The 19,320-nt window shown below is 44.2% G+C and overlaps 1 protein-coding gene across 9 annotated transcripts in view; it reads left to right on the forward strand.

Moving 5' to 3' along the window:
* Positions 1-19,320, forward strand: part of sema4d (sema domain, immunoglobulin domain (Ig), transmembrane domain (TM) and short cytoplasmic domain, (semaphorin) 4D) — an 88,974-nt gene that overhangs the window by 16,343 nt on the left and 53,311 nt on the right. For all 9 annotated transcript variants that reach the window (XM_046305123.1, XM_046305130.1, XM_046305126.1 and 6 more), the window contains exon 2: positions 1,012-1,122. In XM_046305123.1, the coding sequence (XP_046161079.1) occupies positions 1,085-1,122 (38 nt within the window). In that variant the 5' untranslated portion in view covers positions 1,012-1,084. The remainder of the gene's footprint in view (positions 1-1,011; positions 1,123-19,320) is intronic.

Consider the following 19,320-nt stretch of genomic DNA (forward strand, 5'->3'; position numbering starts at 1 on the left):
ACATGTGGATGGGCCTAATCTATTTAGCTAATGTGTTACTATTGTAATGTTTTTATGTAAAGATGAGCTGATAGACTTATGGCTGATTCTGCTGATGCATTACTGTACAGCGAGAACACCGTTTAGAGATCTAAGAATAAACACGTGGTAAAGAGTTGTCACCAACATCCTAATGAAAATCCAATATTGAGCAGGTTTTTCATGTATTTTTTAAATATCAGAGCTCTATTGCAGGATAAAGTCTATAGGATTAGATTTATGATACAACTGCAGTAGTAAAGAACACATTTTACATCACTATACTAACAATGGCGTCATTGGCATACATAAAGAAATGCTTTGTGTACTGTCGTCAAGTGCCTTCCTAACCCTTGTGTACATATTGCACCACGTGATGACTGTTAACATTGATGCAACCATAGCAACCGCATGTACACTGGATGGTGTAATGCATTTTCATCAGGTAATGACATTTTGTTGTGGTGAAATTTGATTTAACGAAACGTTTCTGCAATTTATGCCCCAAAGTATATCCTAGACCACTCTTTCCAGCCGTCTGGTTGCCTGGTGGATTTCTCTGTGCTAGAAACACAATTTATGCTTGGCAGCTTCAGCTGCGCTGGTAGCCATGGCAACTGTATCCCCCACAAGTTGAAGACCAATCCTTGCCTTTGCTAATTGTGAGCAAGTCAGGCTTGTCTGCAAGTTATCCCCAGCCTGTTCAAATGTCTTTTGTGCTGAAACACAGGGTGTTGTAATATGTGCTCCAGAGAAGCCTGGTGTCCATATTACAAGCAAGAAAAATACCTCCTGGGCCATTTAAAAAAGGGCATTTTAGGTTTTCTAGTTAAGTATATGCATGTTTTTTTTTCTCATGAAAAGAAAGGGTGTTGTGAGTTCCATGTCAGCAAGTAGAATTTTATAAATGACAAATGTAAAGCCGTTGATGTTTAATTGTTTCATATGAACTCACTGTTCCTCTCCCTGTCCTCCTCTTCTCTCCCTTCACAGATCTGTGATGTAAACCATCTCATCCTTCACTCCCCTGTTTCAAGCTACTGTGCAGGACAGAAAAGGCCGTTTCATGAATCAATATTCGCTAGTTGAAGCCATGACAGACAAGTAAGTTCTTGTTCCCATTGTCTGCATGAAGGTTACAAGAAAGCGTCCACTGTCTTCTCTCGTGCCTGTTTTGTGGGATGAAGTAAGAGGATATCACCATGTTAGTGTGCCTTTATATTACACTTTCCCCACCCAGGCAATGCTTTGCATGCCAAGAGGCAGAAAGAGGAAGAGGGAGCTAGTGTAAGGTTAGTGCTACATCATATGGGGTGGAGGTATGGAGGAAGTTGGCACTAACCCAGCCTGGTCTAACCTCTACCCCATGTGATGTAGCACTAACCCAGCCTGGTATAACCTCCACCCCATGTGATGTAGCACTAACCCAGCCTGGTCTAACCTCTACCCCATGTGATGTAGCACTAACCCAGCCTGGTATAACCTCCACCCCATGTGATGTAGCACTAACCCAGCCTGGTATAACCTCCACCCCATGTGATGTAGCACTAACCCAGCCTGGTATAACCTCCACCCCATGTGATGTAGCACTAACCCAGCCTGGTATAACCTCCACCCCATGTGATGTAGCACTAACTCAGCCTGGTATAACCTCCACCCCATGTGATGTAGCACTAACCCAGCCTGGTATAACCTCCACCCCATGTGATGTAGCACTAACCCAGCCTGGTATAACCTCCACCCCATGTGATGTAGCACTAACTCAGCCTGGTATAACCTCCACCCCATGTGATGTAGCACTAACCCAGCCTGGTATAACCTCCACCCCATGTGATGTAGCACTAACCCAGCCTGGTATAACCTCTACCCCATGTGATGTAGCACTAACCCAGCCTGGTCTAACCTCTACCCCATGTGATGTAGCACTAACTCAGCCTGGTATAACCTCCACCCCATGTGATGTAGCACTAACCCAGCCTGGTATAACCTCCACCCCATGTGATGTAGCACTAACCGTTCTGTTTTCTCCCAGAAGACACATGTGATTCTCATGGGGCCTCATTTGCATCTTCTTCATTTGTTATGTTCACTGCTGCTGGCTGGCTCGCTTGTTGCTGCTGGCTGGCTCGCTTGTTGCTGCTGGCTGGCTCGCTTGTTGCTGCTGGCTGGCTCGCTTGTTGCTGCTGGCTGGCTCGCTTGTTGCTGCTGGCTGGCTCGCTTGTTGCTGCTGGCTGGCTCGCTCGCTTGTTGCTGCTGGCTGGCTGGCTGGCTCGCTTGTTGCTGCTGGCTGGCTGGCTCGCTTGTTGCTGCTGGCTGGCTGGCTCGCTTGTTGCTGGCTGGCTGGCTGGCTCGCTTGTTGCTGCTGGCTGGCTGGCTGGCTCGCTTGTTGCTGCTGGCTGGCTGGCTGGCTCGCTTGTTGCTGCTGGCTGGCTGGCTGGTTGCTGCTGGCTGGCTGGCTGGCTCGCTTGTTGCTGCTGGCTGGCTGGCTGGCTCGCTTGTTGCTGCTGGCTGGCTGGCTGGCTCGCTTGTTGCTGCTGGCTGGCTGGCTGGCTCGCTTGTTGCTGCTGGCTGGCTGGCTGGCTCGCTTGTTGCTGCTGGCTGGCTGGCTGGCTCGCTTGTTGCTGCTGGCTGGCTGGCTGGCTCGCTTGTTGCTGCTGGCTGGCTGGCTGGCTCGCTTGTTGCGGCTGGCTGGCTGGCTCGCTTGTTGCGGCTGGCTGGCTGGCTCGCTTGTTGCTGGCTGGCTGGCTGGCTCGCTTGTTGCTGGCTGGCTGGCTGGCTCGCTTGTTGCTGGCTGGCTCGCTTGTTGCTGCTGGCTGGCTGGCTCGCTTGTTGCTGCTGGCTGGCTGGCTCGCTTGTTGCTGCTGGCTGGCTGGCTCGCTTGTTGCTGCTGGCTGGCTGGCTCGCTTGTTGCTGCTGGCTGGCTGGCTCGCTTGTTGCTGCTGGCTGGCTGGCTCGCTTGTTGCTGCTGGCTGGCTGGCTTGCTTGTTATTTTCCATTGGAATGCTGGAGTTTCTCTGTAGCCTATATAATACTCTTATGTTGAAATGGAGGCAATAAAATGCTAGCTTGTCACGTTTCTGGCATCTAATTGTCAAGTCACTTTAACACTAATTGTTCCCTCTAGAGTTTTAACCAACTACCCCGTTGGAATCATCTGCCTCATACCTAATCATACTGTAGCTATGTTGCACAGTTTTGATACCATGTCATCTTAGTCTAACACCTGAGACATCTCTATTCTTAGGGATATACTGTATGTATCCCTGAAGTATGTGGGGGTGACAGAGCTGGGCTATATGGACGAATCAAAGTTTATTGGTCGCGTACACAGTTTTGCAGATGTTTTGTTAACTTGATATCCAATTGTGCTCAGTCTCCTGGTCGCGGCCGGCTGCGAGACAGCCCGGGATCGAACCGCGTCTGTAGTGAAGCCTCTAGCACTGCGATGCAGTGCCTTAGACCGCTGCGCCACTCGGGGGGCCCAGTTTTGCAGATGTCATCGCAGATGAAGCTCCAAAAGGGCAACAATATCTAGCAACTCAATAACAACACACATCATCCAACGACCTGAATTATTTTATGAACTTATCTGAACGAGCATTGTCATAGTCTGGAATATAAATATATATACGTACCAGTCAAAAGTTTGGACACCTACTCATTCAAGTATTTTTACTATTTTCTACAATGAGGACATCAAAACTAACACATGGAATCATGCAGTAACCAAAAAATGTGTTAAACAAATTAAAAAATATATTTGATATTCTTCAAAGTAGCTACTATTTGCCGTGATGACAGCTTTGCACACTCTAGGCATTCTCTCAACAAGCTTCACATGGAATGCTTTTTTAACAGTCTTGAGGGAGTTCCCACGTGCTGAGAACTTGTTGGCTGCTTTTCCTTCACTCTGCGGTCCAACTCATCCCAAACCATCAATTAGGTTGAGGTCAGGTGATTGTGGAGGCCAGGTCATCTGATGCAGCACTCCATCACTCTCCTTCTTGGTCAAATAGCCCTTACACAGCCTGGAGGTGTGTTGGGTCATTGTCCTGTTGAAAAACAAATGATAGTCCCACTAAGCACAAACCAGATGGGATGGCATATAGCTGCAGAATGCTGTGTTAGCCATGCTGGTTAATTGTGCCTTGAATTCTAAATAAATCAGTGTCACCAGAAAAGCACCCCAAACCATCCCACCACCTCCTCCATGCTTCACGTTGGGAACCACACATGCAGAGATCATCCGTTCACCTACTGTGCGTCTCACAAAGGACACGACGGTTGGAACCAAAAATCTCAAATTTGTACTCATCAGACCAAGAGACCAATTTCCACCAGTCTAATGTCCATTGCTCGGGTTTCTTGGCCCAAACAAGTCTTCTTATTGGTGTCCTTCAGTAGTGGTTTCTCTACAGCAGTTCGACCATGAAGGCCTGCTTCATGCAGTCTCCTCTGAACGGTTGATGTTGAGATGTCTTACTTGAACACTGAAGCATTTATTTGGGCTGCAATTTCTGAGGCTGGTAACTCATGAACTTGTCCTCTGCAGCAGAGGTAATTCTGGGTCTCCTTTTCCTGTGGCGGTCCTCATGAGTGCCAGTTTCATCATAGTACTTGATGGTTTTTGTTACTGCACTTGAAGAAACTTTTTAAAATTCTTTACATTTTCCGCATTGACTGACCTTCATGTCTTAAAGTAACAATGGGCTGTAATTTCTCTTTGCTTATTTGAGCTGTTCTTGCCATAATATGGACTTCGTCTTTTTACCAAGTAGGGCTATCTTCTGTATACCACCCCTACCTTGTCACAACACAACTGATTGGCTCAAATGCATTAAGTAAAGTAATTCCACAAATTAACAAGGCACACCTGTTGATTGATATGCATTCCAGGTGACTACCTCATGAAGCTGGTTGAGAGAATGCCAAGAGTGTGCAAAGCTGTCAAGGCAAAGGGTAGCTACTTTGAAGAATCTCAAATATAACATATATTTTGATTTGTTTAACACTTGGTTATTACACGATTCCATGTGTGTTATGTCATAGTTTTGTTGTCTTCACTATTATTCTACAATGTAGAAAATAGTAAAAATAAAGAACCCTTGAATGTAAGTATGAGTCAACTTTTGACTAGTACTGTGTGTGTGGACAGTATATGAATAGGAAAGGTGTGTACAGTAGTAGTTATATAGGATGAGCCATGACTCAAATACAGTATATACATATAAAGTGGGTAAAATGTTATGAAAACATTAAAGTGCCCAGTTTCCAATGACTCTGTAAATTAGGGCAGCAGTCTCTAAAGTGCAGGGTAAGGTACCGGGTGGTAACTGGCTAGTGACAGTTTTTTTTTAAGGTCGTGGGAAGAGTGGCTGAGGTCCTTGACGATCTTCTTTGCCTTCCTGTGACATCGGGTGCTGTAGATGTACTGGAGGGCTAGCAGTGTGCCCCTGATGATGAGTTGAGTTGAGCTGACCGCACCACCCTCTGGGGAGCCCTACAGTTGCCGTACCAGGCGGTGACAGTCTGTCAGTGTGAAGGACTGTTTTTCAGGTCGCTTTGAACTTGATGCTTTTTAACCCTCTCTACTGCGGCCCCGTTGATGTGGATGGGCTTGTGCCTTCTCTGCGGTCTCCTGTAGTCCACGATCAGGACCTTCATTTTGTTGATGTTGAAGGAGTGATGATTTACCTGGCAACACTCCACCAGGGCCCTCACCTCCTCCCTGTAGGCTGTCTCAGTGTTGTTGGTAATCAGGCCTCCCACTGTTGTCGTCAGCAAACTTGAAACAGGGACTTCACTACTACTACTTCAAAATGACAGCAGTGAGTGCTATGGGGCGATTTAGTAATTTAGTTCAGTTACCTATTCTTTCTTAGGTACAGGAACAACGGTGGACATCTTGAAGCAAGTGGGAACTGGGATAGGGAGAGAATGAATATGCGACCTGTTTTCAAGAAGCTAGGCATCTGTCGCACGTCACTACTTCACACGAGAGGCATTTCAACATATTTTTTAATGTGTTGTGGGGCAGAAATGCCTTTTGCCTTAATAACAAATGTGTATGCTGTCTGTAAATGCAAATCAAATGTAAAGTGACTGGTTGGTTTAGGTACAGAAAATGTCAGGAACCTTCCTGCTCTAGGCATTGATTAGCTGAGATAATGGATGGGCTTGTTATGCTGAGAGATGAGTTTTGGCTTGGTCTGCCATATAGCACGCTTCTGTCTATAACATGAGCTGCTCAGTATGTGTAGATATCAAATCAAATTGATTTATATAGCCCTTCGTACATCAGCTGATATCTCAAAGTGCTGTACAGAAACCCAGCCTAAAACCCCAAACAGCAAACAATGCAGGTGTAAAAGATAATCCTGGCTATTTCAACCTTTTTTGAAAGATACCACGTAAGTACATCACTGGGGCCAAGCTTCCTGACATCCAGGACTAGGATGAGGTGTCAGAGGAAGGTCCAAAACCTGGTCAAAGACTCCAGTCACACTGCTCTCTCTGCTACCGCATGGCAAGTGGTACCGGAGCGCCAAGTCTAGGTCCAAAAGACTTCTGAACCGCTTCTACCCCCCAAGCCATAAGACTCCTGAACAATTCATCAAATGGCCACTGGACTATTTACCCCCCCCCCCCCCCCCTTGTTTTTACACTGTTGCAACTCTCTGTTTATTATCTAGACTAACCTGTACCCTGCTCATTGATTTGGTACCGGTACCCCCTGTATATAGCCTAGTTATTATGTCATTTGACTTTATATAGTAAATATTTTCTTAACTCTATTTCTTGAAGTGCATTTTTGGTTAAGGGCTGGAAAGTAAGCATTTCACGGGAAAGTCTACTACGCCTGTTGTATTCGGAGAGTGTGAGAAATAACATTTGATTTGAGGCCATGGAGAATCGTGAAATTGTTGGTACTGCTCCCAACAACATTTCTGCCCTGAATTGAATTGTCGACAAAGATCAGTGGGAAAAAGTTGTGATGTACTACTTTCTGCACACAGCCAGTGTGACCCGGAGTGACTTGACACAACTGGCCAAACAAGCTGGAGCTGCACTACATGACCAAAAGAATATGGACACCTGCTCGTCGACCATCTAATTCCAGAGTCATGGGTGTCAATATGGCGCCCCCCCCCCCCCCCCAAATCATCCATTCTTCTAGGATGGCTTTCCCACTAGACGTTGGAACATTGCTGTGGGAAGTTGCTTCCGTTCAGCCAGAAGCGCATTAGTGAGATCCAAGCACTGATGTCGAGCGACTAGGCCTGGCTCACAGTCAGCGTTCCAATTCATCCCAAAGGTGTTTGAGGTCAGGGCAGGCCAGTTAAGTTCTTCCACACCGATCTTGGACCTCGCTATGTGCTCGGGGGGAATTGTCATGCTGAAACAGGAAAGGGCCTTCCCCAAACTGTTACCACAAAATTGGAAGCACAGAATCGTCAATGTTATTGAATGCTGTAGTGTTAAGATTTCCCTTCACTGGAGCTAAGGGGCCTAGCCCGAACATGGAAAAACAGCCCCAGACCATTATTCTTCCTCAACCAAACATTACAGTTGGCACTATGCATTGGGACAGGTTGTGTTCTCCTGGCATCTGCCGACCCCAGAGACGTCCGTCGGAATGCCATATGGTGAAATGTGATTCGGAATCCACTTATTTGACGAAATGTCCACATACACAGAAGTATCTATAGTGTAGCTACAAACCAAACGGAAAAGACGCTGCTGTGAAGCGTTCATCCATGTGTAAGAATCTATCTACTTATTCAGATATTTATTTGTTTTGTAATTTTCATTGCAAGTTACAATGTACTGTTGACTAGCTAGCGAACATTTGCTTGCTGGCTCGCTAGCTAACATTACGTGTATGAAATGTGTAGTAGTAATATTATTAGTATCTCACAACGCCATTTGCATTGCTAGTTATAACTTTGTTGGTTGACTTTAGCAACCTGCGGATACATACTGCATATTTTCATTCATGGCGGCTAGCTATGACAATCAGTTTGTACTGTTATGGGTTGGGATTTTGGTTCATTGTTTTGCTGATAACTTGATGGGTCATAAAAATCAGGTGTGTCTGGGGTGTGTTTACGGCCACCTGGCAGGGTCTTGTAATCATCTGGCGATGTGGTCTTTTGTTTAGACGTAGCTAGCTAGCTAAAGAATGCACCATAATCCCAACCCATAGTTACAGTAAAAACGTCATAGCAAGCCAACATGCATGAAATGCTGACTTACGACTGCAGGTCCCTAAAGCTAACCAACTAGGTTCAATGTACATGTCTAGACAATAGTGACCACTTAGTTAGAGGGGGGTGGTTCTAGCACTTTGTCACATGACCCATCAATTTAACAAGGGTGTCTCTGTAAGCATTTTTATCTGGAAACTTCCAAAGTCAGATTAGGATAAAGGCCAAGGACTAGATAACGTGTATTTTTACCTGGACTTTTCCTTGTTGTGGGCTACTCCTTTGACTACTTTTAGTGCTAATCTCTGGTTGTTTATTACACTACCTTCCTCAGTCTGTTTTAGCACATGGCGTCATGTGAATTAGAGGTCGACTGATTTAATTAGTGCCGATTTTCAAGTTTTCATAACAATCGGAAATCTGTGTTTTTGGGCGCCGATATGCCTATTTTATTTATATATATTTTTATACCTTTTTTTATTTAACTAGGCAAGTCAGTTAACACATTCTTATTTTCAATGACAAAGTAGGAACGGTGGGTTAACTGCCTTGTTCAGGGGCAGAACGACAGATTTTGACCTTGTCAGCTCGGGGGACCCAATCTTGCAACCTTACCGTTAACTAGTCCAATGCGATAACGACCTGCCTCTCTCTCGTTGCACTCCACAAGGAGACTGACTGCCTGTTGCGTGAATGCAGTTAGCCAAGGTAAGTTGCTAGCTAGCATTAAACTTATCATATAAAATATCATATAAAAAACATATAAAAAACAATCATAATCAGAAGTTAACTACACATGGTTGATATTACTAGATATTATCTAGTGTGTCCTGCGGTGCATATAATCTTACTGAGCATACAAGTATCTAAGTATCTGACTGAGCGGTGGTAGGCAGAAGCAGGCTCGTAAACATTCATTCAAACAGCACTTTCGTACATTTTCCCAGCAGCTCTTCGTTGTGCGTCAAGCATTGCGCTGTTTTATGACATCAAGCCTATCAACTCCCGAGATGAGACTGGTGTAACTCAGTGATATGGCTAGCTAGTTAGCGTGCACCAATAGCGTTTCAAACGTCACTCGCTCTGAGCCTTCTAGTCGTTGTTCCCTTTGCTCTGCATGGGTAACGCTGCTTCAATGGTGGCTGTTGTCGTTGTGTTGCTGGTTCGAGCCCAGGGAGGAGCGAGGAGAGGGACGGAAGCTATACTGTTACACTGGCAATCCTAAAGTGCCTATAAGAACATCCAATAGTCAAAGGTTAATGAAATACAAATGGTATCGAGGGAAATAGTCCTATAATTCCTATAATAACTACAACTTAAAACTTCTTACCTGGGCATATTGAAGACCCATGTTAAAAGGAACCACCAGCTTTCATATGTTCTCATGTCCTGAGCAAGGAACTGAAACGTTAGCTTTCTTACATTGCACTTTTACTTCCTTCTCCAACACTTTGTTTTTGCGTTATTTAAACCAAATTGAACATGTTTCATTATTTACTTGAAGCTAAATTGATTTTATTGATGTATTATATTAAGTTTTCATCAGTATTGTTGTAATTGTCATTGTTACAAATAAATAAAAAATTGCCCGATTCCGTTATCAGCTTTTTTGGTCCCCCAATAATCTGTAGTTTACATACACCTTGCAAAATACATTTAAACTCAGTTTTTCACAATTCCTGACACTTAATCTTAGGTCAGTTAGGATCACCAATTTATTATAAGAATGTGAAATGTCAGAATAATAGTAGAGAATTATTTATTTCAGCTTTTTATTTCTTTCATCACAATCCCAGTGTGTCAGAAGTTTACATACACTCAATTAGTATTTGGTAGCATTGCCTTTAAATTGTTTAACTTGGGTTAAACGTCTCGGGTAGCCTGGGTGAACTTTGGCCCATTCCTCCTGACAGAGCTGGTGTAACTGAGTCAGGTTTGTAGGCCTCCTTGCTTGTACACACTTTTTCAGTTCTGCCCACAAATGTTCTATCAGATTGTGGTCAGGGTTTTGTGATGGCCACTCCAATACCTTCACTTTGTTGTCCTTAAGCCATTTTCCACAACTTTGTAAGTATGCTTGGAGTCATTGTCCATTTGGAAGAACCATTTGCAACCAAGCTTTAACTTGATGTCTGATGCTTCAACATATCCACATAATATTCCTACCTCATGATGCTATCTATTTTGTGAATGGCACAATTCCCTCCTGTAGCAAAGCACCCCCACAACATGATGCTGCCACCCCAGTGGTTCACGGTTGGGATGTTGTTCTTTGGCTTGCAAGCCTCTCCCTTTTTTCCGCCAAACATATCAATGGTAATTATGGCCAAACAGTTATATTTTTGTTTCATCAGACCGGAGGACATTTCTCCAGGAAGTGCGATTTTAGTCCCCATGTGCAGTTGCAAACCGTAGTCTGGCATTTTTATGGCGGTTTTGGAGCAGTGGATTCTTCCTTGCTGAGTGGACTTTCAGGTTATGTCGATATAGGACTCGTTTCACTGTGGATATAGATACTTTTGTACCCGTGTCCTCCAACATCTTCACAAGGTCATTTGCTGCTGTTCTGGGATTGATTTGCACTTTTCGCACCAAAGTACATTCATCTCTGAGACAGAATGTGTCTCCTTCCTGAGCGGTGTGACTGCTGCGTGGTCCCATGGTGTTTGTACTTGCATACTGTTTGTACAGATGAACGTGGTCCTTCGGGCGTCTGGAAATTGCACCCAAGGATGAACCAGATTTATGGAGGTATACAATTGTTTTTAGTTTTTCATGTCTGATTTCCCATGATGTCAAGCAAAGGGGCACTGAGTGTGAAGGTAGGCCTTGAAATACATCCACAGGTACACCTCCAATTGACTCAAATTATGTAAATTAGAAGCTTCTAAAGCCATGGCATCATTTTCTGGAATTTTCCAAGCTGTTTAAAGGCACAGTCAATTTAGTGTATGTAAACTTCTGACCCACTGGAATTGTGATCCAGTGAAATAATCTGTCTGTAAACAATTGTTGGAAGAATTACTTGTCATGCACAAAGTAGATGTCCTAACCGACTTGCCAAAACTATAGTTTGTTAACAAGAAATTTGTGGATTGGTTGAAACACTTGGGTTGGAGTCATTAAAACTAGTTTAAGTAAACTTCCGACTTCAACTGTATGTCCGTGATCAGCCAGCTAGCCTGCACATGCTCTGAGGACGCTGTCTGGGCTGGCAGCTTTGCAAGGGTTTACTCACGTCAGTGTCCGACGTGGCTGGCTCTCCCTTTTATAATCCGTGATTGTCTGTAGTCCCTGCCACATAAGTGTCGTGTCTGAGCTAATTAATTGAGACTCCACTGTCTTCGTACTATCGTTTTTCCTCTGATTGCCTTACGGAGGTCATAGCTGGTCTGTGTACACTTCCAAGTTCCCAGTCATTTAGCCATGGTTAAATGCGGCAGCTAATGCTTTCAGTTTTACGTGAATGCAACCATCTACCCACGGGTTTTGGGTTTGGAGAAGTTGTAATCGATTCTGATTGGTCAGAACAACATTGAACTGTTTTTACCATGGGTGCTTCCTGCTTAGTTTCTACCTATATGTAACAGTATCGCTTCTGTCTCTCTCTCCTCGCCCCTACCTGGGCTCGAACCAGGGACCCTCTGCACACATCTACAACTGCCTCCCACGAAGTTTTGTTACCCAGCGCTCCACAAGGGGAACAACTACTTCAAGGTCTCAGAGCGAGTGACGTCACCGATTGAAACGCTATTAGCGAGCACCACCGCTAACTAGCTAGCCATTTCACATCGGTTACATATAGGCGGGTATGCGCAGGATTGAGGCATGATCTGATTTGCTGAAGGGAGGATGGGGGAAGGTCTTGTAGCCTACCCAGAAGGAAGAGTAACAAATGGTCAAGCAGGATCCAGGCCAGAAGTCGAGTGTCTGGTGGGTGACCGACAATTTAGTGTCCACGTTATTTTTGCAAAAAAAGCTAAGTACTGCAAAGTTGGCTTGGAGCTAGAAACAGCTCGACCGGGTCCGCCGGCACCACTGTCAAAAATCCAGATTGAGATAAATTGCCTGCATTGATGCGATACAGGTAAATAGTGCGGTAAGTTTTACTTAACTGGAGCCATGCAGTGTGCACAGAGTCAGCGATGCCGTTCTCAATGGTTACAGCTGTGATCAGCACACACACACGCACAGCACCCCGACAGAAAGAAGTTAACCCCTTCAAGGCTAGGGTATGTAGAGTTGGACTGGTTTCATCCACAGGCCCTAGATTGAAGACATTCCTCTGCATCAGTGGTAGGATTACAGCAGTTTAATTTTTAAAGTTTGAATGCATGTAGAATCATAGAAAATATTGCTGAAAACCAACAGATCATTTTGGTACTGAGGCAAATCCTCTTTTTTTTTTTTTTTTTTTTTTTTTACTACCTAGGCCTTTACCAGCCTGTTTTTGTATAACAATTTAAGTCTGTCTGCATTTCTACATGTGTGCAGAATGAAAACTTTGGTTTTGAATTCAGTAAGTAAGTGATGAGCTTGTTGACAAGCTGTCCGGCAGATCAAAGGTTTCTTAGCAACCAGCGTTAGGGGTGACGGAGGCCCCAGATTTAGTAGTTCATTGTTCTGCCTGTGCTGGTCAGTGTTGTAGCACAATTGTTCGTTTGGAAGAATGATAAATGTTCCTGCCAAAAGGAAGGGAAAAGAAAAGTGGGAGAGTGTCCCCCGTCAGTGGTCTGGGAACAAAGACCCCCTCAACATGGGACTACTTAAGATTCATGCAGCTCTGATCAGCGCTGTTGCTGCTGAACCCCCCCCCATCCCAACACATCCCATCATCCCATCTCATTTTTATCTGGCATGCTTTCCAGCAGCAAACAATGACATCAGCTGACATCCCAGTAAATATGTGCAATCTGATGGACGGCAACTCCCCAACTATTAACAGCCCAGTAGCTAGAGGCCTCTGTAGGAAGATGGAACGTCTTGATTAGTTTGTCTTGAGGAAACTAAATTCTATTATTTCCAGCATGACAGTCATTTTTTTTGTTCTAATAAAATGTGAATCTTGTATAAATATATGACTCTACCACAGCATTAGAATAACCTTGAGTTCCAAGTAAACAACCTACCCCATTTGGAAAAATTCCATGTGCACATTGTTAGTCGAGAGATTAGTCATATCTTAAACTGGTTGTGGAAGCTGTTTTTTTAAAACGATCTGCTTCAAGTATTCCCAGATTGTAAATAAAGCCTTGCTGTTATGCACCATTCCCTCTGTTATGGTGTTTCTAAAGCCAGATTTGGGTTTTAATACTTGTAGACAGGGATTATTTCTGTTGAAACCCAAACCTTTGTAATCCACCCCAGTGCAGATCAGAAACCAATAGTCCTCTGGGTACACCTCTTTGCTGATTGTGGGCAGTGGGATTTCACCCAGTAATTGTGTTTTGTTCTGTATAAAGAAATAGTTTTACTCAAGTGTTGGTTGGCTGCATTGCACCGATGGGGACAGAATCTAGGACAGAAACGCCTACGTAGATTACTCCAAATGTAGTTTACACAGCAAGGACTAGCTAGTTGCATGCGAGTACACATATTTAAAACCTGATGGACCAGTCCTCTACCCGGCAAGGCCTAATCACCAAACAGTCAGATAAAAAACATCTGCTGATCCAAAGTTGAACTCCTAAACTAGTCTGTATTAGATTGGGACCAAGCCTTTTCAATCTCTGTGAGCACGGTTATCCAGCTCTTCGAAGCTGCCAAGAGCAGAGGCATCTGATGGGAGGAGAGTGGGAACTCAGTCGGTATACTCTTTAAAGCCTCAGAGACACAGCAAGAATTTTGACTGCCGTGGTTTGCGCTTTCAGTTTCACGCGAATGCAGCCATCAATCAACGGTTTCTGGTTTGGGAATGTTTTTAATCGTTGCTATGGAAACGACATCATCAATGCACTTTCTAATGAACTCGCTCACCGACTCAGCGTATTCGTCAATGTTGTTGTTGGACGCAATGCAGAACATATCCCAATCCACGAGATCGAAGCGGTCCACGCTTCAAGACTGCTTCGATCACGTGGATTGGGATCTGTTCCGCATTGCGTTCAGCAACAGTTCGTACATTTGAAGTCGGAAGTTTACATACAAGGATGAACCAGACTTACTGACTTTATTGTCCCCATGGGGAAAATTTGTTGAAGTGTCATGTACACATTTTAAAGTGGTGTTGAAATACAAAACAAGATTGACAATACAACTTTCATAACAGTTACGCACCAATAAAAATAAGAAATAAAAAATAAAAAAATTCAGAAAAAAAGACGAGCCTGCTGACCTTACGGGGTCAATGGGAACATTCGCCTGAGCTATTTAGGAAGGATATCACACCTGGCACAAATTATTGTCTCTGTCTCATTCTGTTTTTCCTGATGAGGGGTGCCCTATACCTGCGCCCAGAGGGGTAATTCAAAGTCCAGGTACAGGGGGTGGCTTGGGTCTAAAATGATTTTGTGAGCCTTTACGGAGGGCCCTGACCTTAAAGATCTCATCCAGGGCCGGTCTGTTTGACTCCAAGTACCTTGCTTGCTGTGGTGATAATCCTTCTCAGCATATTTCTCTGGCTGACAGTGGCATTGCCAAACCAACAAACAATACAAAAAGTTAAGAATCTCAATAAAGGATTTGTAAAACAGAGTCAGTATAGTACAGTCTATATTAAAAGAACCAAACTTTTTTAGAAAGTACAGTCTCTGTTTGGCTCTTTGTAGATCAGGTCTGTACATTTACTCCACTGAAGCTTATTTTCCAAAAGGACACCCAGATATTTGTATTCCTCTACGATTTCTATATTCTAGCCTCTGATAGATGTTGCAGAGGTAGGTGTTGTACGCTTCCTGAAGTCTATGCACATCTTTGGTCTTGTTGGTATTGAGGACCAAGTGTGATTCCTCACACCACTCTACAAAGTCATCTAGGACCGGGCCATGATGTTCCTCGTCATCATGCAACCGGCTGATCAAGGCAGTGTCATCAGCGAACTTAACGAGGTGTCTGTCAGGATGGGAACTAGTACAACTATTAGTGTACAAGATGTACAGAAGTGGGGACAAAACACATCCCTGAGGAGAGCCTGTGTTGTTGTTGCGTATATCCGACACATGGGGACCTATTTTTGACTCGCTGTGAGCTTTGTCTCAGGAAGTCCAACAGCCACAAAACCAGCCCCCTGTCTAAGAAGTGGGTGCTGGTTTTGGACTTCCTGAGCCAACGCTCACAGCGAGTCAAAATAGGCTTGTGGAGGTCTACAATTTATTTTGAAGTCTTGGCTGATTTCTTTAGATTTTTCCCATGATGTCAAGCAAAGGGGCACTGAATTCAAATCAAATCAAATTATTTGTCACATACACATGGTTAGCAGATGTTAATGCGAGTGTAGCGAAATGCTTGTGCTTCTAGTTCCGACAATGCAGTGATAACCAACATGTAATCTAACTAACAATTCCAAAACTACTGTCTTATACACAGTGTAAGGGGATAAGGAACATCTACATAAGGATATATGAATGAGTGATGGTACAGAGCAGCATACAGTAGATGGTATCGAGTACAGTATATACATATGAGATGAGTGTGTAGACAAAGTAAAAGTGGCATAGTTAAAGTGGCTAGTGATGCATGTATTACATAAGGATGCAGTCGATGATATAGAGTACAGTATATACATATGCATATGAGATGAATAATGTAGGGTAAGTAACATTATATAAGGTAGCATTGTTTAAAGTGGCTAGTGATATATTTACATTTCCCATCAATTCCTATTATTAAAGTGGCTGGAGTTGGGTCAGTGTCAATGTCAGTGATTTGGCAGCAGCTACTCAATGTTAGTGGTGGCTGTTTAACAGTCTGATGGCCTTGAGATAGACGCTGTTTTTCAGTCTCTCGGTCCCAGCTTTGATGCACCTCGCCTTCTGGATGATAGCGGGGTGAACAGTCAGTGGCTCGGGTGGTTGATGTCCCTGATGATCTTTATGGCCTTCCTGTAACATCGGGTGGTGTAGGTGTCCTGGAGGGCAGGTAGTTTGCCCCCAGTGATGCGTTGTGCAGACCTCACTACCCTCTGGAGAGCCTTACGGTTGAGGGCGGAGCAGTTGCCGTACCAGGCGGTGATACAGCCCGCCAGGATGCTCTCGATTGTGCATCTGTAGAAGTTTGTGAGTGCTTTTGGTGACAAGCCAAATTTCTTCAGCCTCCTGAGGTTGAAGAGGCGCTGCTGCGCCTTCTTCACGACGCTGTCTGTGTGAGTGGACCAATTCAGTTTGTCTGTGATGTGTATGCCGAGGAACTTAAAACTAGCTACCCTCTCCACTACTGTTCCATCGATGTGGATAGGGGGGTGTTCCCTCTGCTGTTACCTGAAGTCCACAATCATCTCCTTAGTTATGTTGACGTTGAGTGTGATGTTATTTTCCTGACACCACACTCCGAGGGCCCTCACCTCCTCCCTGTAGGCCGTCTCGTCGTTGTTGGTAATCAAGCCTACCACTGTTGTGTCGTCCGCAAACTTGATGATTGAGTTGGAGGCGTGTGTGGCCACGCAGTCGTGGGTGAACAGGGAGTACAAGAGAGGCCTTGAAATACTTCCACAGGTACACCACCAATTGACTCAAATGATGTCAATTAGCCTATCAGAAGCTTCTAAAGCCATGCCAATTTCTGGAATTTCCCAAGCTGTTTAAAGGCACAGTCAACTTAGTGTACGCACATTTCTGACCCACTGGCATTGTGGTAGTGAATTACTAATGAAATCATGTCTGTAAACAATTGTTGGAAGAATTACGTGTCACCCACAAAGTAGATGTCCTAACCGATTTGCCAAAACTATATTTTAACACAATTTGTGCAGTTTGAAAAATTAGTTTTAATGACTTAAACCTAAGTGTATGTAAACGTCCGACTTCAACTGTACATATATTACGACTTGTTTGTTTTGGTGTTTGGAAAGGGTGTTTTCAGCTATAGCTGAAGTCTGTGCCCCATTTTGTTGGTTGAGAGTATGAACAGGTTTCTTCAATTAAGTGTTTGCTGTCATTCAACGAGAGGAGAGCAGCTAGGGCCTACCTGTCTGCAGTGCAGCTAGGGCCTACTGTCTGCAGTGCAGCTGGGGCCTACTGTCTGCAGTGCAGCTGGGGCCTACTGTCTGCAGTGCAGCTGGGGCCTACTGTCTGCAGTGCAGCTGGGGCCTACTGTCTGCAGTGCAGCTAGGGCCTACCTGTCTGCAGTGCAGCTAGGGCCTACTGTCTGCAGTTTTATTATTTTATTTTACCTTAATTTAATTAGGGAAGTCAGTTGAGAACAAATTCTTATTTTCAATGACGGCCTAGGAACAGTGGGTTAACTGCCTGTTCAGGGGCAGAACGACAGATCGGGGGTTTGAAATTGCAACCTTCCGGTTACTAGTCCCACGCTCTAACCACTAGGCTACCCTGCCGCCCCAGTGCATTAGTATTAGCGTTGGTTTATGCACTTTTTTCACTTGAAGTACTGCACCAAACATCTTAGTTACAGTGCGCAACTAAGACCTCTGCAAAAATGGCAATGAATAACAGATTTCTTGATTTACCTTAGATTAATTCAGACTATTTTGAGGAAGTGTTACTGGTTATGTTGCTATAGTGGCTCTAAGGACAAACAGTAATATTGTTTTTTACTCGTTTGTCAGCCGAAGTCCTTTAGGAAGAATGACGGTTGCTTCGCCTAGCCGAGTTCTGCTAGGAGCAAACCTATGAGGACGCCAACTCCCCCACAGCCCCCCTTTTCCTCTTCTGTCAACCCCCATTCTCTCTCCGTGGCTTCTACCCGCCCCTCTTTTCTATTTCTCCCCTCCCCCACTCTTCAGCATGTTGACAGGGCTGTCAGGGGAGTGTGGATGTCGGTAGGTTTGTGTCCCAAATGGCCCTGGTCAAAAGTATTAGGGAATAGGGTGCCATTTGGGACTGAACCTTAAGTATGAAAGCACAGATGAGAATGTGGAGCAGGCCGGGGTGGGGGGGTATTGGTGATATCTTTACTGGAAAGGCCACATGGCCAGGGTATGTGTGCCGTTCCCCAGTCGGTCTCAGCTAGTCCACCATGCGTGTGAAGTGTATTCATATCAGTGTCAGGGGAAAGTCAGATATAGAGAAAGAAGCCAAGGCTCAGGAGTTGGGCACCAGCCTGCTGCTGTCTGAGATGCTTCGTGGTTTGTCTGAGTGTGACTAGTAGTTAATATGCCCATGTGTTCCACCTGCTTCCTCTCTCTCTCTCTTATAGGGCAGAGTCAGTCTATGCCTTGATGAATATCTGCAGACTATATCCATCAGACTACCTACAGAAGATCTGAACTTTACTTCCCTATTTATTTAACCTTTTATTTAACTTGGCAAGTCAGTTAATAGGGCTGCAATCCCATTAACAGGATGATATGATAACAGCCAGTGAAAGTGCAGGGGAAATCTCATAATTTAAAATTCCTCAAACACATGTACCTTATACCGTTTTAAAAGTAATCTTGTTAATCTCACCAGTGTACGATTTCAAATAGGCTTTACAGCGAAAGCACCACAAGCGATTGTGTATGGCCACCACCAACTCACAGAAATTCAGCAATTTTTCCAGCCAAAGAGAGGAGTCACAAAAAGCACACAGATCAAATGAATCACTCACCTTTGATCTTCATCAGATGACACTCATAGGACTTCATGTTACGTAATACATGTATGTTTTGTTTGATAAAGTTCATATTTATATACATTGGCGTGTTACGTTCACTAGATCCAAAAACATCCGGTGATATTGCAGAGCCACATCATTTTACAGAAATACTCATTATTATAAATGTCAAGAAATACAATTGTTAGACATGGAAATATGAATATACCCCTCCTTAATGCAACCGCTGTGTCAGATTTCTAAAAATTTACGGAAAACGCATACCATGCAATCTGAGACATCGCCCAGAAAATAAATAAAATTATCCGCCATGTTGGAGTCAACAGAAATCACATTATAAATATTCCCTTTGACGATCTTCATCAGAATGCACTCCCAGGAATCC

Source organism: Oncorhynchus gorbuscha, linkage group LG16 (genome assembly GCF_021184085.1).
Source record: "Oncorhynchus gorbuscha isolate QuinsamMale2020 ecotype Even-year linkage group LG16, OgorEven_v1.0, whole genome shotgun sequence".
Lineage (NCBI taxonomy): Eukaryota > Metazoa > Chordata > Actinopteri > Salmoniformes > Salmonidae > Oncorhynchus > Oncorhynchus gorbuscha.